Below are 19,514 nucleotides of genomic sequence, written 5' to 3' on the forward strand. Positions count from 1 at the left end.
AAATCCAAAATGGCATATCTGGACCCCTAGTATATAGGGGTGACACTTCCGGTTAAGCACTTCTGGTGCTTAGGTCAGCACCCCTAAGCACTCAACCACACGCTGCTCCTGGGTCAGCCTCACAGAGGGAGCTGCCTTAATTTCACTTGAAATAAGAGGATTTGCATATTCTCCAGTTTTCAGGATCTGACAGTGGTACTTCCCAGTCTCATAACCATCTTTCCCATCTTACTTGAGGGCAGGCAATCCACCCCATTTCGCTCTGGAGCCTCCACACTTAGCACAGTTCCCAGTATCCTGCAGGCACTGAAAAATGGGTGTTGGATGAATGAACAAGTAGCTACAGAAACCGTCACACCAAGTATGCTAACGCCATGTTTTTCTGAAGTGGGGGAGAACTGCCAAACAAGAGAAAGGAGGAAATTCAAAAAGAAAAAAGGAAATCATGTCCAGGTTTGTTAACTGCAACATAGCAGAGAATACAGAAATTTTTAAAAAGTTCCCTCCTCCACAAGCAAACTTGAATATCTGAGCTATTCAGAGGGTATTTTTGGATGCTCAGGGCTCAGTTACACATCACTTGGATTCAGAAGAGGAATTTCTGGACATGCGCTGTGCTACAGGCTGTGCAAGTCCCTTCCTACAGCAATGCTAAGCACACATCTGGGGCTATTTAACAACTGATTGGAAATTTCGCCTTCTGATTTCCAGTTAAATACTGGGCACAGGAAAACAAATAGCACTTGTTTTTCACTGAGCCTTGTCAGTCATCCAAACTGCCGTGCAGACCAGAGAACTGCCTGTGGTTTGGTGGCATAGCCCCAACATATTTGGACCTCTCCCCTCCCACCAAAGTTTAAGTGACAGGGATAACAAATTTTGGCAACCTTAGCCTCTTTACCCAATTCCTGACCCCCGTCATAAACATAAAACTAGGGTTTAAATATTAAGCATGGTCCTGGTATTAATTTACATTTTTCATTAGAGTTAAATTTTTATTTGTTTTTAATCCAAAGAGCATAGAATTTGGTTTCTCTCATTTATTTCAATTGCCCTGCCCTGATATTTACTTGGATTTGCTGAAGGGGCAATGTTCAGATTACCATTTTCTGTTTCCAGTTAAACTGGGTTGTAATATTAGTATATAGAAGTTGTACTATCATTCTTGGAGAGTTTGAAAACTGGGAGGAACTTCAGAGATTGACTAGTACTACCTCCTAACTTTTGAGATGAGGAAACTGAGACGTGGGTAGTTAAGTGATTTTGTATAGTGCTTGATGTATAATTAGTTAGTGATGGAACCAAAGATTAGTACTTGGGCCTCCTGACACCCAGGCCAGAGTGTGAACTAGAAACAAAAATCTGAGTTACCTCTGGATAGAACTGACAGATAAAATCAGGATGCGTAGTTAAATCTGAATTTCAGGCAAACAATGAATAATATTTTGGTGTTAAGTATGCCCCAAATACTGGAAACTCTACATTTAAGGGGACCCCTTTGACTCACCACCTTAGTTCAAATACACATATTTACAGGCATTTCTTTCCTGATTTTACTGATAAACGGCTGGAAAAAATAAATCACAGCACTGTAATCCCACGAGTGAATGAGGTTGGAAGAAGTTGCTGCTTATCTCCCTCAAGCACCCCAACAAAGAGGAGCCCCCACTCGCCACAACTAGAGAAAGCCTGTGCAGCAATGAAGACCCAGTGCAGCCAAAAGTAAATAAAAAAACAAAACAAAATAAAGGCTGCAAAGACCCCTGGATTAGACATTTCATGTTACTAGAAACCAGGCATTTAAGAACATCTGCTTATTCCAGCGGAGAAGGCAATGGCAAGCCACTCCAGTACTCTTGCCTGAAAAATCCCATGGATGGAGGAGCCTGGTAGGCTGCAGTCCGTGGGGTCATTAATGGTCGGACACGACTGAGCGACTTCACTTTCACTTTTCACTTTCACACATTGGAGAAGGAAATGGCAACCCACTCCAGTGTTCTTGCCTAGAGAATCCCAGGGACAGGGGAGCCTGGTGGGCTTCCGTCTATGGGGTCACACAGAGTCGGACACGACTGAAGTGACTTAGCAGCAGCAGCAGCAGCAGCTTGTTCTAGAGTTCAAAGTCTGCAGACCTTGCAGGAGAGAATGCTCAGGTTTGTAATACAAATAAAGCAAGGTTTTTTGCTTTTCTTTTTAAATAAAACTCACAGAATAAAGAAAAATGATTTTAAAGTTGGGTTCACTGATTTTACAATCATTTTGAAAATAATTCTGTAGCAAGTTTTTTTCTAACAGCTTTATTAAGATGTAATTCAACCTTATTATAATTCTATTATATAAATTACATAAACAAAATTATACAATTTACCCTTATAATTCACTTTATTGAGATATCATAATATTCCTCCTTTTAAACTGTACAAGTCAGTGTTTTAAGTATATTCACAACTGTGGTAATAATCACCATTATCTAATTTAAGAACATTTTTCACCCCAAAGAAACTCCATACCATGAGTAGCCATTTCCCATCCTCCTCTCCCACTAGCCTCTGGCAACTACTGATTGTCTTTCCATCTCTATGGATTTGCCTGTTTTGGACATTTCATATAAATGGAATCATGCACTGTCGATTGCTGTGTCTGACTTCTTTTATGGAGAAGTAAATGGCAACCCACTACAGTACTCTTGCCTGGAAAATCCCATGGACAGAGGAGCCCAGTAGGCTACAGTCCATGGGGTCGCAAAGAGTCGGACACAACTGAACGACTTCACTTTCACTTCTTTTGTTTATGTTTTCAAGGTTCATCCATACTGTTGCATGTATCAGTACTTCATTCCTTTGGTCAAATAATATCTCAGGGTATAGATATACCACTTTTTAACCCTTCACCAGCTGGTGGACATTTGGGTTGTTTTCACTTTATTATTATTATGAATTATGCTGTTATAAATAATTGTGGACAAGTTTTTCCATGCACATATATTTTGCCCAATTGTCTTCTAAAGCACTATTTTCAGTTCAGTTCAGTTGCTCAGTCATGTCTGACTCTTTGCGACCCCATGAATCACAGCACGCCAGGCCTCCCTGTCCATCACCAACTCCGGAGTTCACTCAGACTCATGTCCATCGAGTCAGTGATGCGATCCAGTCATCTCATTCTCTGTCGTCCCCTTCTCCTCCTGCCCCCAATCCCTCCCAAGCAATATCTTACCTTCCCACCAACAATGTATGGGAATTCCAATTCCCCTAAATCTTCAACACCACTTGTCATTATCTGCCATTTGTATTAAAGCCATTCTAGTGAATGTGAAGTGGATTCTCATTGTGGTTTTATTTATTTTTTGGTTTTGTTTTTCTTGGTTTTCTTTTTCTTTTTTCTGTTTATTTATTTTACTTTACAATATTGTATTGGTTTTGCCATACATTGACTTGAATCTACCACGGGTGTCCTTGTGTTCCCCATCCTGAACTCCCCTCCCACCTCCCTCCCCATCTCATCCCCTCTGGGTCATCCCAGTGCACCAGTCCCAAGCACCCTGTATCATATATCTTTGCATTTTCCTAATGACTAATGATATTGAGCATCTTTTCACATGTTTATTGGCCATTTGTGTTTTTTCTTTGGAGAAATGCCTATTCAAATTGTAGCATGTTTTAAAGATAATCCAGTACTGTGGCTCTGTTCAATCATTTTTAGCAAACTTAGGTTAAAAGTTCAGACATTTATTGCCCTACTTTGTCTTTGATGCAGAAATAATTGCATAAATAAAAATAAGTTTAGATGATCCTTCTAAGAGAGTTTGTACTTGTAGTTTCAATGTGACAGATTGAGAGAGTAGGATTATTTTTATTTTGGGTTGCACTGAAGGATAACTCTCACTGACCCAATCTTCTCTGGGATATCCCTACACCTTGCAAAATAAAACCTATAAGGCTGTGACAACTTGATCGTGTGTGTGTGTGACATACTCAAAGATCTAACTACTTGACACTCAGCCTGAAATTATCACTCTCATCCACTCCCATTTCTGAGGTAACCAGAACAACCAGATAAAAGAACAGCACTTGCAGAGGAAACTCAATCCCACTTTCTCCCTATCTGACACACTCCCTCTTGCCTGCACAGTGGAATCAAGAGAAGGACTGAAAAAGTTTGACAGTAGAAAACAGATAAACAGATATCTTCTTAAGATGACATTAAAATATAATGTTTTCAGTCATCCTTGTAGGTGTCTGAGACAGTCTGTGTAACACAAGATCCTGCTAACTAATTATGAAAGGTTTCCTTTTGTAAATTGGGCAGTTATAATAATGCAGACTTGACAACTTAAAAGGTCACCTGGTTGTAGATGAGTAAATATCATTACTTGAACTTCTCTCAAAATCCTGGGCTTCCCCCGAAGCTCAGCTGGAAAAGAATCCGCCTGCAATGCAGGAGACCCCAGTTCAATTCCTGGGTCAGGAAGATACCCTGGAGGAGGGATAAGCTACCCACTCCAGTATTCTTGGGCCTCCCTATTGGCTCAGATGGTAAAGAATGGCCTGCAATGTGGGAGACTGGGGTTTGATCCCTGGGTTGGGAAGATCCCCTGGAGGAGGGCATGCCAACCCACTCCAGTATTCTTGCCTGAAGAATCCTCACAAACAGAGGAGCCTGGCGTGCTATATAGTCCATGGGGTCACAGAGAGTCGGACACGACTGAGCAGCTAAGCACAGCACAATCCTACTTAAAAATAATAACTGTTGGAAATTCTCTAGCAGTCCAGTGGTTAGGACTCCGTGCTTTCACTGCTGAGGGTGCCCCAATCCCTGATCAGAGAACTAAGATCTTGCAAGTCACATAATACAGACAACACACACACACACACACACACACACACCTTTTAAAGTATTATAACTCTAAAGTAAAGACAGCTTTAGGACAGTAATACAAATCCATCAGCAAAGGACATGCACATATTAGACTGAGAATCATGGGACCTAACCTCTCTCCTCAGCTCCCTTGGGTTCTCCAGGTAACCTGGGAAAAGACACTGAAGGAGATGGCTAAGCCTCAGTTTCCAAAGATTCCAGGGAACTTCTGAAGTGTTTGGATCAAACACTTTATGTAAAATAATTTAGTTATCTTATCCCTTACCTCTAACTACAATGAATGAATAAAGGAAACACACCTACAATTATCTATTCAGATCCCTCTGCCCCAGTGGCTATCAAGTCATCCATTTCAAGTTACAGAGAACAAGGGAAGAGCTCTCCGTGCCTTGTTCCCTTCAGAATCATCTCTGTTAGGGAGAGTTGCCCAGCCTGTGAGAGAACTTCTACCCTTTCATTGTCTAATGATCTAAGAACCGGAATGAACAACAGATGCTCCACCATCTCTTCCAGGTCATGAGGAAATGCACAGATAGAGAAAACCATTTTCCCTAAAGAAAGCCTGTTGGACAGCAAGGCAGAGTTAAGGTGCCCCAGAATTTGAATCCTTGACTTCTCCCAATGCTGCCTCCCATGTGTTGGTAATTTGAGTTTCATCACTTGATCTACAATCTCCTTACATGGGATAAACTCCAGATAGGGCTGATGTTCAACTGTTTACTAAAACCATCCCCTGCGGTTCATTGTTAGTGTGTCATAAGCTGATGGCCAAGAAGCAGTTCTTACTGATGTTAAACAGAATTAAAGCAAATAAATAATAACTAGGAGTAAGAAACTTTCCCTTAAAAGTCACAGAGAGGCAGTTTGAAGAAAGAATTGAGAAAGCGATGGGTGCAACTACAATTTATGTGACCCCCACTTTTCATCTGGACCTACAGCCCAAAGAAACGGGAACTCCTTTCAGTCTAAGGAGTCCAAGCTAGCTGTTGTTCAGCCACTCAGTCGTTTCGACTCTCTGAGACCCCAAGGACTGCAGCACACCAGGCATCCCTGGCCAAGCTAGACATTTCATAATTAGAAATGTAAATTCAACATCCTTCCCAAGTGGTCTTTACTAATGACTAATAATAAAAAGCAACAAAAATGATAGTAATGTTTATGAAATTATCTACACCAGGTCCCACACTAAACATTTTACATGTAATTGCATTTAATCACGAGAACAACCTCATAATGTAGTGACTATTATCACTCCCATATTACAACTGAGGAAAGTCAAGCTTAGAGAAATTAAATACTTTTCCCTTGTTCCTGCTTGGATTCAAACCAGTGTAGGCAAAAGTCTTTGCTCATAAGCTGCCCAATGTAGTAGCTCCTGAAATTGAGCTCCTGAAATGGTTAGGGTGCTTAAGGAATTGTATTTCTGACTTTACTTCATTTAAATAGACATACACAGCTAGTACCCACAGAACTGGACAGCGCAACTCTGCACAATAAGGGCAAAATGAGTATAGGATTTTATAGTAATGACCATTAATCTTACTATCACAAATGCCTTTCACTATAGGAGACTGACAGTGCTTTTGAGTATGAAGGGAGCCAACTTAGTATAAATGCTTGTAGAGTTAAGTCCTTTCTGGATTTGAATCTCAACTCTGCTAGTAACTAGCCAAGTGATTTGGGTCCCTACTTAACCTCTCTAAATCTTAGTTTCTCATCTGGAAATGCATCTGTAAATATCCCCATCATCATGGGGTTATTGTGAGAATTAAATAAGAGAAAATATTAGAGCACTTATGCAATATCTGGAACATTCAGTTCAGTTCAGTCGCTCAGTCGTGTCCGACTCTCCGCGACCCCATGAATCACATACTAAATGCTAAATAAATGTGCTAATAACAATAAGGTGTGTATGCATATGTCTGTCCTCATTTGTGTCTGACTCTTTGCACCACCATGAACTTCTCTATCCAAGGAAGTCTCCAAGCAAGAATACTGGAGTGGGTTGCCATTTCCTCCTCCACAGGATCTTTCCAACCCAGGGACTGAACCTATGTCTCTTGTGCCTCTTGCACTTGCAGGTGGATTTTTTACCACTGAGCCAACTGGGAAGCCCAATAACAACTAATTCTGACTTTTGACCTTTTAAATTTAGAAGTAATGAGAGTTCAAATTCTCAGAAAAGGCTATAATTTAACTTACTAGTAACTCCTATCTTGTATATGTACTTTGGTGTTTAAAATGTTTTATTTTGAAAATAATTCACATTTACAAAGTTGCAAATACAGTACAAAGAACTCATGTATACTTAACTAGATTCGCCAGTTTTCAATATCTTGCCATAGTTGCTTTATATTCTGTCTATATATTAATTTTTCTCTGAACTATTTGGCCCTTTAACCCTTAATGCTTAAGTGTATTATGTTTACTAAGAAGGATATTCTCTTGAATAAGAAAAGTACTATTATTAAATTCATGAAATATAGCATTGATACTTTAATCTATAGGTTCAATTTCAATTTCTCCTATTGTCACCATAATGGTCCTCATAGTGACAGGGCCACTCCTTACCCAGGGATCACAGATGTCTTTTTAGCCTCCTTCAATCTGGAATGGCTCTTCAACCTTTCTTCAATGACTAACATTTTTGCAGAGTACAGGCCAGTTATTCTATAGAACATGACCCAATTTAGTTTTCTTTAGCATTTGCTCGTGATTAGACTCAGGTTATATGGATTTTTGGCTAGAATAATAACTAATTTAAGACTATTTAAATATACCGTTCCTCAAATACCCTCTACTACCACTAGATTCAGCACCTATTAATGACTCTTGCCTAATCAACTTTTACCATGACAGTTACAAACTGATGATTTTCTAATTCCATCATTCCTTCTATAGCTATTCATTGGTATTCTTCTATAAAAAGCTTTCCCTTCCTCCCTTTTTAATTATCTGCTTTTTAACTGTATTGTCTATGGAGTCTTATTTTATTCAGTGGGTACCTCTGAGTTTTTAAAAGTACACTTCCAATACAAGTGATAAGAAACTACAGATTTGAATTAAGAATAATTAATTAGGCAAAATGTATTCATTGTGCAAGATGAACACCATTAACTGTAGACTCTTCTTGTTTTGATTGCTTGTAGGCAAGAGAGGTTTGGGAGTCCGAGGCTCTGCAGTTGAGGACATTAGCATGCATCCCCAGCAATAGACAATGTGAGTTATCACTGTGCAGTGTTGCTCATCATCAGACATGATATCATACCCCAAAAATTCCATCCAAACAACCCGTCAATTTCTCCACAACTAGCGAGCTTGGATGTTTCTGGCAAACTCAAATGGACATGATTTACAAATAGTAGGTAATATTTGGATCCTTCCACAAGAGCTGGGTTCCAGCTTTTTTATAAAATACAAATGTTTTCATTTTGGAGCTCATTGTGTCACTTTCTCAACAAACAGATCCTACAAGCACTTATACTAACTGGCCCCCTTCATACTCAAAAGCACTGCCAATCTCCTATAGTTAGGCCCGTGTTATATATGAATAAAATGGGTCTGTATGTATTTACTTTGGGGTCAGAGACCACACATCTAATGGCTACTCACAATATTTACAATCTCCTGGTACTATGGGGAGGAAGGAGGGGGAGACTGAGACCAAAGCTCAGGCCACACAGAGTATGACTACAGATGCTGCTCAAACATGCAAGCAAGACCAGACTTCACGCATAGAAGAGGACATGGGAGTGGTATTTGTTTTCTGTGAATGCTTATCAATGCCACCCAAATTCCACTAAGAGCAAAATCCAACTTTAATACACTGTGGACTCTGCTGTTATTAACATTTCAATGAAATAAGCCTGTTTAAAAGCCTTGAAAAACTTAGGGTTATTATATATCCTTGTGCTCAAGGATCACATTGGGAGGGTTTTAAGCACTTACCAAGAAAAGCCTGGAGACCCCAGCTGCCAGTCTCTCTGTCTTCAGATGCCAGACCAGGGGCTGTGGGGAATTGAGCAGGAACACGACAGGCTTGTGGTGAATGTGTACTGAGGAGATAGGATTCAGGTGCAGAGTGACCTGGAAAGAAACAGAGAGACGTCTCAGCACTAGCTTTCCATTCAAACCACTGAGCACAGCACATGGCATACTGCGTCACAGCTCACCATTACATTAACAGAAATAAGCTATAAGCCAGTTCAGAGTCTATAGATAAGATATATTAGTTTGAACTAGATGATTCTGCCAATATTTGACCTTTTTTAACTACAAAAAACAGCTATATCATGTGGTTCAATCCATACTAATCTCAACCAAAACATGAATTAGCTCCCAGTAAAAGCAGAACACAAGTAAACAACACTTTTTTTTTTTTTCCAGAGTTGGCAAAGGCAAAATAAAAGTTACCTTCCCTCGGGGCTGCCTTATCCTTCAAATCAAATGACTAAATTTAAAAGTGGAGAATAGAATCACCTGGGGGCAGGTCATTCCTCTGAATCGTCAAAGAAATGACTGTTCTCTTCCAGGTAAGCTCCAATCTCTATAAAGTCAAGTGAGTTCTGCCAAAGAAAAGCGCCGAAAGCTAAGGGAGAGGGGCTGCCAAAGGGAGCTGCCAGTGCTTTCATCATCCCAGCTATTAGCTCGAAGGGGTTTTCCAAAGAAATGAGGCACAGAGAACACACAGAATAAAAATTGACTGTATACAGTTCCAATCCCAGAGAAGAAAACCATGAGTCTGATAGGAAAACTGTGGCCAGTTTTGATAGATCAAGGACTACTGTAGGGTTACACTGTCATCATTAGCATCACCCAAAAGTACCTGTGATCGGGACATGGAGGGTTCAACACCACCCTCCCAGAGCACATCAGCCAAGGTCAGTCAACACGAACACGGAAAAGCAAAAGGATGGATAAACACTGAACAGACACTTTCATATAAGTATGTCTCCACTGGCTTTCTGTCCAGAGGGGCGAAGCAAGACCCAAGAATTACTTGTATTCAAACAAACTGAGGTGGTGCTAGTAGTAAAGAACCCGCCTGCCAATGCAGGAGACATAAGAGATGCAGGTTCAATCCCTGGGTCAGGAAGATCCCCTAGAGAAGAGCAAGGCAACTAACTCCAGTATTCTTGCCTGGAGAATCTCATGGACAGAGAAGCCTGGTGGGCTACAGTCCATAGGATCTCAAAGAGTCAGACACGGCTAAAACGACTTAGCATGAATGCTTGCAAGCGTGTTAAGTCACTTTAGTTGTGTCTCTTTGTAACCCCATGGACTGTAGCCTACCAGGCTCCTCTGCCATGGGATTCTCCAGGCAAGAATACTGGAGTGAGCACACACACGCAAACAAGTTGAACTCACCAAAAATCACCCTAAAGTGATTAGACAAAAAACAAAAATGGACTTTAACTTGAAAGACACAGACTGAGAGACACACTGGAAATAATTTTACATCTCAGCCATAATCCTTATGAGGATTAAATGGGCTAGATCTATGATCTGAATCTGTACCATCATTAGGCATAGAGCTCTCAAAGCTGGATTACTTTACTCGATGTCTTCCCAGTGGCTGCTGGACCACTCTGATCTCAGTGTATCTCTGCCTTTCATTGCAGAACTGCCTAGGACACCAGTGTCACTTATTATAGTGTATCCTTAGGTCACTGATAATAAGACACTAAACTATCAATCTCCATGCCTTAGCACAGAGTAGGCACTGGATAAATGCCAATTGGATGTTTAATTCTCCACTTTTCAAGGCCAAAAAAGCATCTTATTCTATGAATATTTGCATTATGGTATATAATACCATCTGGTTCATTTACTACTGAGAATACACGTCTTGATTTTCAAAACAGACTGCAATACCCAGTAGGCAAAGATATGTCTTACATTTAATACTGTGCTTAATATAGAGTAGATAATTTTTAATGACTGACTTATCACAATAAATTCATCAACTTATGTTACCTAAAAAGTTTCTTTTTAATCTGAATAGACTCAAAGGTATTTAGCTAACTAATTTACAGAAAAGTGAAAAAACACAGGAGCAAGACTCCATCATGAGTTATTTCAGCAACACCACTAGGGTCAGTTTAGTATTGGCATAAGCATAGTATTAAAAGCAGAGTACTAATGAACAGTGATGTCAGGTACAGCTACAGCAAAATAACATGTTTTCCGATCGTACAGAATCAACTTCGAAGCATTTTGGAGATGTGTCCACGTCTAGAAACAGTCAGATTGATCACCCCTATAAACAGGAGAGGCGGCAGAAACAGCGGGGGCAAAGATTCATATTGCTACCCTAACTAGAGAGACACCCACTACAGAAAGCCCACACTGTGGAAAGTGGGGCAAGGAGGGATGAAATCATTACCTCTCTAAGGGTACCTGACAATTGCAAAGAAACACTCTGTCACTACTAATGTGTGAAAGTTTCCAGATTTATTCAATACAAAACTGTTTATTGAGCACAAAGAATAGTTGCAGTCCTCAGGCAGACGATTCTTCTTGGAGCATACAGATAAAACAGTAATAAATATATATCTCCAATGAACAAGAATTTAGGGAGAAAAAAAAAAAAACTTAGGAAATGAAAAGAAAAATATGTATGAGACAGATACTGGTGCTCAAGTCCAAAATTTTCCAGATGGTCCAAAGTGTCGAGGCCTGGCTCACACCATCAAGGAGAGATTTCTAGGAGCCATGGCTCTCTGAGCTTTCCTGGAATCGGCTCCCTCTTCAATATGTGGCAGTGTCTGGCCAAGATGAATCCCCGACTCTGGCACATGGGGCCCAGGCAAAGCCCCAAAAACCATTTGGCAAAGAAGAATTGACACTACAATTGGGAAATTAAAAGAAAAATACTCAATACTTTTTAAATAAAAAGATCAGTTGGCAGCAACAGAGAGTCCCCCCCGCCCAAGCACCTGCTCACCTAACCCCTCAGCAACCTTCCTCCACTTGAATAAATCATGCTGAAGGGAAGATAGAGGACAACCAAAAACAACCAACAAAGAATGAAGGTAAAAAAGCTCCCAGAAATGTGGGGAGAACATACCAAGAATAGCTCTTAAAGAATTCCTGGCTAAGGTGCCTAATTTCTCTCAGGCTGAAAAAAAGAAGGGGAAAAAAGGAGAAGAAAAAGAATGAGAAAAAGAAAATCCTTTTTAGAATCAAGTGTAGATCAGGATAGACTGTAGTTACAAAGATAAGAGCGTTGTGCTAAAGCTTTTTTCCCCCTGGGTAAACTGTCCAGGGATTAGTCAGAAGATCAGAGGTGAGACAGGCTGCAGCAAAGAAAGAGCCCATGGAGAAGTGATACAAATAGCATATCCAATAATTTCCAACTTGGACATCCAAGCAAAAGTTTAGAGAGTTGACTCTCAACCCTACATTAAATTTACACACAAAAATAAGGGTCATCTCTTAGTCCACAGGTTTCACAAGTGTGTGTGTGTGCATGTGTGAGCCCAGAGGCCATGTTGTGGTGAAAGCAAATGGAGGTAAACTTAAAGGGGCTGCATCTCAAATGAGGGAACAGTGACAAATCTCTGTATTAGTGGCTTCTTTCTTAACCTCTGGGAGTTATAAAGCACTTGAGAGCTTAATGCAAGTTATGAATCCCCCCCCGCCCCACACACACCCTCCACCACCCACACACACCAAAACACCCCACAGACACATAAAACTTCTGACCACGTCAGGGAAATACATCCACTGCATGACCCATGAACTCCAGGTTAAGTAAGCATTAACCCATGTTAAAGAATAAACCATAGAAGAGCAGGAAAATTCTAATCACAGAAACAGAAATGAAATTATTCCTTCTAAATAAACTAGAAATTACACCTCTACTTTTTAATAGATGACAACTCAGAACTAAAAGAGGCTTCCCAGGTGGTGCTAGCGGTAAAGAACTCACCTGCCAATGCAGGAGACATAAGAGACATGGATTCAATCCCTGGGTCAGGAAGATCCCCTGGAGAAGGTCATAGCAACCCATTCCAGTACTCTTGCCTGGACATGGACAAAGGAGCTTGGAGGGCTATAGCCCAGAGGGTCATACAGAGTCAGACACGACTGAAGTGACTTAGTACACATGCAGAACTAAAAAATTTTCACATGTAGCTTCTGGAATTTCAGTGACTTCTTGAAACCATACTTGATCACACAGCAGTTCAAAAAGCCCTGTCCAAGAGTTCCAGCGCTAATCACGTTTGTCTCAAACAGTGCTGAATATTCAGTCTTCTGAATGTCATGAGAAAATAACAGTAAATCTGATCTGTCTCATCTCCAGTGTAGACGCTGTTCCTCATACACTACTGAAAATACAGGAAAACCATTTTGTCTAATCTGCTCCATGACATCTGTTGATATTAGGTCTTATGAGGCTATCTGTGCACTTCAACAAACTATTATATGTAATTAATGTAGTTCTATTTTACAAAGAAATTCAGAGTAAATCTTCTTTGAGTACTCTTCTGGGGAATCTGAACACAGTTTTGACCAAAGTCAAGGCCAACTCTCAGAAGCATAAAGCCTCCAAGTGGGAAGAAAACCTTCCTGTCTCCCATTTAGGAAGCGTGTCCTTGCCACATTATCACCAGAAAACAACAGGAAGGGGTTTTTTTTGGACCTTGTTTGGGTGAAGACACAGTTCTCCACAGATTACCTGTGATAAACAAAAACTATACATTGCAGCAAACCCTGTACATCACTTTATCTAAATTAATTATGTACTTTCTTACAGAAAAGAACACCACTCTCCTGATGGAAAGATGCCACATGAAAACTGTTTTGAATTTTCCAGGATTCATGGCAGAGATGCAAGATTATTTCTACCACAGTGATTTCAAAAATTTCTTATTAGTTATATCCCCTCCTCTTGGGGTTTGTTAAAACAAACAAAAGCAAAGCAAGTGAAAAAACTGATAACAAAATTCTAACAGTTGTCTAATTTTGCTAACGTGTCAGTGAAGTTCCATTTCAACATTTCTGATTCTTGTAACAGCCCCTATGGAGCCAGTGAAGTCATCCAAAACACTACCAGAGGGACTTCTGTTCTCTAAAATCAGACCAAATACTGGTCTGAAATGGATGATCCAACAATCAGTTTACACGAAGACAGATAAGAGAAGCACTCCAGCACTGTGTCTATAAACAAGACCCATAAACTCCCACCCTGGTGTGTGTATAGCCATATTTATGTCCTCTTCAGAAGCAAGCAGACAACCACTTAGCAACGGCATTGGCAGTAACCGAAAACATCCTAAAACTGATTCCCATAGCACTCATAATTTACACAGCCGGACTGTGAGACATGAACCTACTTCAGGACACCAGGGTAACCACAGCTGAACTTGAATTTCCCTTGCATTTGGGCAATGGGACCTTCAGGAACTCAAGTCTGACCCAGATGCACTTGAAATATGCAAGCAGTTGCTGGGAGTGGGGAACAGTAGTTAGTTGCTCTGCCGTGTTTTAAAGGGTATTTCAATCTGAGGAACCCCTACAGCTGACATTTTATTTACCATTGCTTGTCTTTTGCCATCTGGGAATTGGTATAAAAAGATTCCCTTAAAATATTCTTGGAGGAGTGGATCCGGAACTATAAAAAATGTCCTTATGATTTTATTTTTACATTTCTCTGAATTCCTCGAACATCAATCAGTTACATGTTAAATTAAAGGAATTTTGACCCCTACTGTCTCCACCCTACCCTAAGAAATCAATTGACCATTCACCTTAGCCTCACTGGCATTAAGGTTTTGAGTTCTTTTGACTTCACCTCTATGACAAATGACATCATGCTCCTTCCCAATGGTTTTGTCTTGAGACACTTAACATGATGAGAGGGACACAGCCAGTCAATTCTGAAACTAAGTCCTCCCCTCAACAAGGACAGGGTTCAGGATTCCCCAGGAGACTGTGAAAATAATCTAATAAAACCACAAAATAGGGAAGAAAGGCCCTCAAATGAAAGTCCGAAATACAATGCAGAAATAAGTCTGCCTCTCTGTCTATATTTTGAATGCCCTGGAAAAATACTCGGAACTAAATTTGCATTGGGGGTTGAGAGACAAGAGCTCATATAAACAGAGGAATATTTCAGAAGCTACAGGTCATGACCCTCTAAAGGAGTCTTGGCTGGGAGAGTTGCAAGGGGATTCCAGGGACCCCGGCCCTGCCTCCCAGAGTAGCCCACTGCTTAGTCACTATAGGAAAAAGAGGCTGAGAAAGGGGAGACTCCAGGTGTCGGTGTGTCCTGAGGTATGGATGGGGCTGACAGCAAGTCTGGGAACACAGACAGTCACTTTCCCATTGTCCTTGAGCACTCTGCCATTTGAAAATGGAACTGTCGCTGTCACTAACACACCACAGTCTTTCAGGATTCTCACCTGTAGCACCCTCCAGCCAGCCCCTGGACCAACAAGTGCACCCAGCTCAAAATGCAGCCTGCACTGAAATCCTCCCTGCCCCACAGACAGAGCCGGGTCCAGGGCCATGCCCACAGACCACGCTCCAGTTTCTACTCTGCAAAGCACTGACTCCCCCGCCTTTCACTGTGAAACCCTCAGGGCACTCTTCAAGGGCAGAAAGTAAGTCACACTCATTTCTGCATCATTGGGGCTAGCGCAGGGCTAGGTATCTAGTAAGCACGCAACATGCTTTCTGAAAGATGAGTAAAAGGAAGCACCAATGACAGCTAGTCATGAAATGTGACTCAAGTGATGGTGACAGAGTCAAATGGTTGCATTTTCCTGGCCAGAAAGTGATGGGGGGGAGGGGTGATGCATCAATAAGGAGAACATTAATTTCACTATCAAGTTCTGTTTGAACTTTAAAACACAGTCAAGAAAAGCAAACAGATACCAACTCATGCTCCCAAAACAAATGGTAGGGGTTGCCTGGAATGTGTGCTGGACAGAATTTCGAGGCCATGCCTAGGTTTTGTGAGATAAACACCCTATTTATCTGCCTCTGTTGTGTGTACAGGACAGGGCAGAGGACCACCTATGCCATAGAGGGGAACCACACTAGGCAAACAGTGAATGCCTGCCAAGAAAACAGAATGATTTGACTTATTATTTTTCACAGTTATGCGAATACAAATACATGAAACATGAAGAAAACCCTGGAGCATGTTTTCCTTCTCAGGGATAGATAACAAAGACAAAAATTTGACCAAAAGTTCTACTGTCTTTCAGAGGCATAGAATTTTAAGTGAGTCTCATTCAGGCAAGTGAAGTATATTAGAACAGTTAGAAATTAAACTTCTAGAAAAACTGAAGGAACTTAATACTGGCAAAGTGATTAATATGAAAAAACGTTTGCTTTTTTCATATGCTTTGTCATACTTAATAAACAGATCGATTCAAAACACTTTATTATTGTCTCTAACACTAATATACAAGCAAAGCTTCCTGTAATATGTACTGTGTTCATTTATTTCCTCTCAATGTCTGCTTTTTACAATGGGTTCAAAATTATTTTTGCTACCTGTTTAGTAAGCCACTCCCTTGACATGTATATGTCTATAATAACAGGATGTCAGGATAGCTTGCTTGTCATTACTATGATAAACAGACCTGTACAATAGAGAGAATCATGGGGTGACCAGTAGAAGCCAACTTAAAAGATAGGCATAGCAAGAACCCAATGTCGACATGATGTGAGTACTGGATCAATCATTTCCATCTGCAAACTGCAGTTATGAATCTCAATAAAGATTGCTGCTTACACACCCTCTAAAAGTGAGCAAATGTACCACTCAGTGTGCAGGTAGTGATTAAATTTAATTTGATGCTCTAAATGTTAAAGGATGGCATTTGGATTCCCCTGGACTAGTACATTAACCTGAAGCTGGTAAGGAATTCTGAATGGGCATACAGTGTTTCCTTTCTAACACAAAAGAGAAATCTAGAGAGGAGTAATTACTGATACAGATGTTCAAAATCACTACACTTGGTTACCGTGTTAATAGGAGTAGTAGTGAGAGGCATTAGTATCATCTCTTAAAGACAAAAAGCAGATTCATCAGTTCATCTACTGGGTGAAGATTTGCTACTCTTATTAAGAGTTACTTTGCATAATTATAGAGTTATTCCCATTTTAAAGATGAAGAAACTGGTGCTTAGAGATAATCTTGGCTAGATAATTTCAGCCAAAGACATATAGCTAGAAAGTGGCAGTGTTAAGAATAGAATGAACTTGTTTTATTCTTAAAAATATTTATAGTCTATTCAGAAGAACAGAAAGGAATGTCTTTCCTTCTCCCTACCTTCCCATCTCATTCTTTTTTTCCACAATAGTAAAAGGTGTTTATCAGTCTTCATAATCAATAGCCAGACAAAAATAGAAGGTAATTATAGTTGCAAGACATAATGGAAACATGATTAACCTAAGAATATAAAATAATTATATACAATTTGGAGGGTTAGGTAATGTGGTAAGTGGAAGTGCATACATGAACATGTTTTTCATTCACCCAGCCAATCTATGTCTTTTGATTCCCACCTCATTCTTAATCTTGGGTGTTGGCCATAGGGCAGAGGGGGTGACGGGGAATTGCTCTAACGAAGTAAGAGGCAGGAATTATTTTGCTTCTGGAAAAGAGAGAAAGATAAGAGAAGGAAGGAAGAGGATTAAGTTGTGAGCAAGACTTCAGAAGGTCAGCACAAGCTGAGAGGCAGAGAAGAAAGGAAGAGGATTAAGTTGTGAGCAAGACAACAGAAGGCCAGTACAAGCTGAGAGGTCAGTGAAATCCACAGGGATGGGTCAACAAGTATTTTTATGAACACTATCTCCTTTTATCTCCTCTACAAAAGCTTTAATAATGCTCACCATTCTCATGAATGAATGCATTATGAAAGTCAAGATGGTGTTGGTTGCCTTTTAAATCCAAGTGAATCAAGTGTACCTCAGACATGCCATGTGTAGCATTATATACCCAGGAAGTGGAGAGGGCCACAAGAATGCTAAGGCTCTGGAAATCTGCAGAAATATACCCTCCTTTGGGTTTCTACAACCAGAATTAGCAGACAGAGGTGTGAGCCAATCGTTCCTTGAGCTCCAGGGCCTCCCAGTTGATATATGGATTAGACCAAAGCGTTCTCTAAGGAAACTAAATTCTGGTCACAGTAGGAAAATCTTGGGAATTTTGTAAAGTCTGGTTTCCTTTGAACGCTCTAACAAAACAACTCCTGAAAGTCACAGTACCAGCCCCATAAGGGTATTCTGGTCTCATCCAACCAGGTTATAATTTTAAATGGAAATGTTTTAGAGGAACTTTAGCTTCAACATGCCACTCCAGTACTCTTGCCTGGAAAATCCCATGGACGGAGGAACCTGGTGGGCTGTGGTCCATGGGGTCGCTAAGAGTCGGACACAACTGAGAGACTTCACTTTCACTTTTCACTTCATGCATTGGAGAAGGAAATGGCAACCCACTCCAGTGTTCATGACTAGAGAATCCTAGGGATAGGAGAGCCTGGTGGGCTGCTGTCTATGGGGTCGCACAGAGTCGGACACGACTGAAGCGACTTAGCAGCAGCAGCAGCTTCAACATTACATGACCCATCCTTGAGAAAGGGAGAACAAATAACTCAGACATCAAAGGTGAGAGAACATGTTATCTGTGTCTTGGGAGTATTTTTCCTGAAAAAGCATTATTTTTTGATCATATGTTCTACTGTCTCTTAGAGTCACAGAATTTTAAATGCTTTTAATTCAGGCAATGAACTATGTCAGAACAGGCTAATGCACAATAGAGCAAATGCTGTTTAAAGTGTTCACACTAGAGTTCAGTACTGTTTCCCTTCTCAGAGTTAAGTTTTCCCTAAGCCTTGCAGTGAGTTTTCAGGGTAAGATCTATGATCACAGAAAGCAGAGGGAAGGTTGCCAAAATATGCATACAGAATTTGGCATGGTGTAGTTGATAAGTGTCTAAGATGGGATCACATCTTCCTACAGCCAATATTAAAGGGAATGAATTTCCTATTTTCTTCAGGCACCATTAAAAGTAGTTTATTACATTTGCTCTAACTGGAAAGGGACAAGCTAAAGTAAAGAGCTGGAGCTGGTAACAAATCCATTATAGTTATGTCATACTCTTAGAAATCATTTCAGCACTTATTAAAAACCAGAAGGAAAAAGAAAAATAAAAAATAAAAGAAAGCAGCAGAAGACTAAGTTGTAAGAAACCTGAACAACATTCCTTATTTAGATCAAGAATGATCCTCTTGACATTTTATTTACAGGTAAATAAGGATTGAGTGTCACAGCAGGGACGAGGAATAGATTTTACCTCAAAATGAAACAAGTGCAAATTCTAACACAAACCATTTGATTTTCAAATCAGAACTTACACACAGTCATTCATTTCCCAATAATGAAAATTCAATAATTCTGTCAATATCATACATATAGTCAACAAATTGAAACCCTGATAAGCTACTCACTGGGAATCAGTGAGTTACAGAACAACAGAGAAAAGGACATTCTTTTCCAAGTGAATAATTAAAACTGTCTCCCATATTTGACATTAGGAAATATGAGGTTTTACCTTAATATCTGGAAATACTGTCTTAACTATTTATGCATAGTCTCATTTTTATACATAAAATGAC

The 19,514-nt window shown here is 40.2% G+C and overlaps 1 protein-coding gene across 2 annotated transcripts in view; it reads right to left on the reverse strand.

Moving 5' to 3' along the window:
- The window catches only part of TGFBR3 (transforming growth factor beta receptor 3), a 210,846-nt gene that overhangs the window by 66,700 nt on the left and 124,632 nt on the right, over positions 1 to 19,514 (reverse strand). For both annotated transcript variants that reach the window (XM_055402313.2, XM_055402312.2), the window contains exon 4: positions 8,824 to 8,961. In XM_055402313.2, the coding sequence (XP_055258288.1) occupies positions 8,824 to 8,961 (138 nt within the window). The remainder of the gene's footprint in view (positions 1 to 8,823; positions 8,962 to 19,514) is intronic.

Source organism: Moschus berezovskii, chromosome 4 (genome assembly GCF_049115385.1).
Source record: "Moschus berezovskii isolate FMDL1 chromosome 4, NW_MosBer_1.0, whole genome shotgun sequence".
Lineage (NCBI taxonomy): Eukaryota > Metazoa > Chordata > Mammalia > Artiodactyla > Moschidae > Moschus > Moschus berezovskii.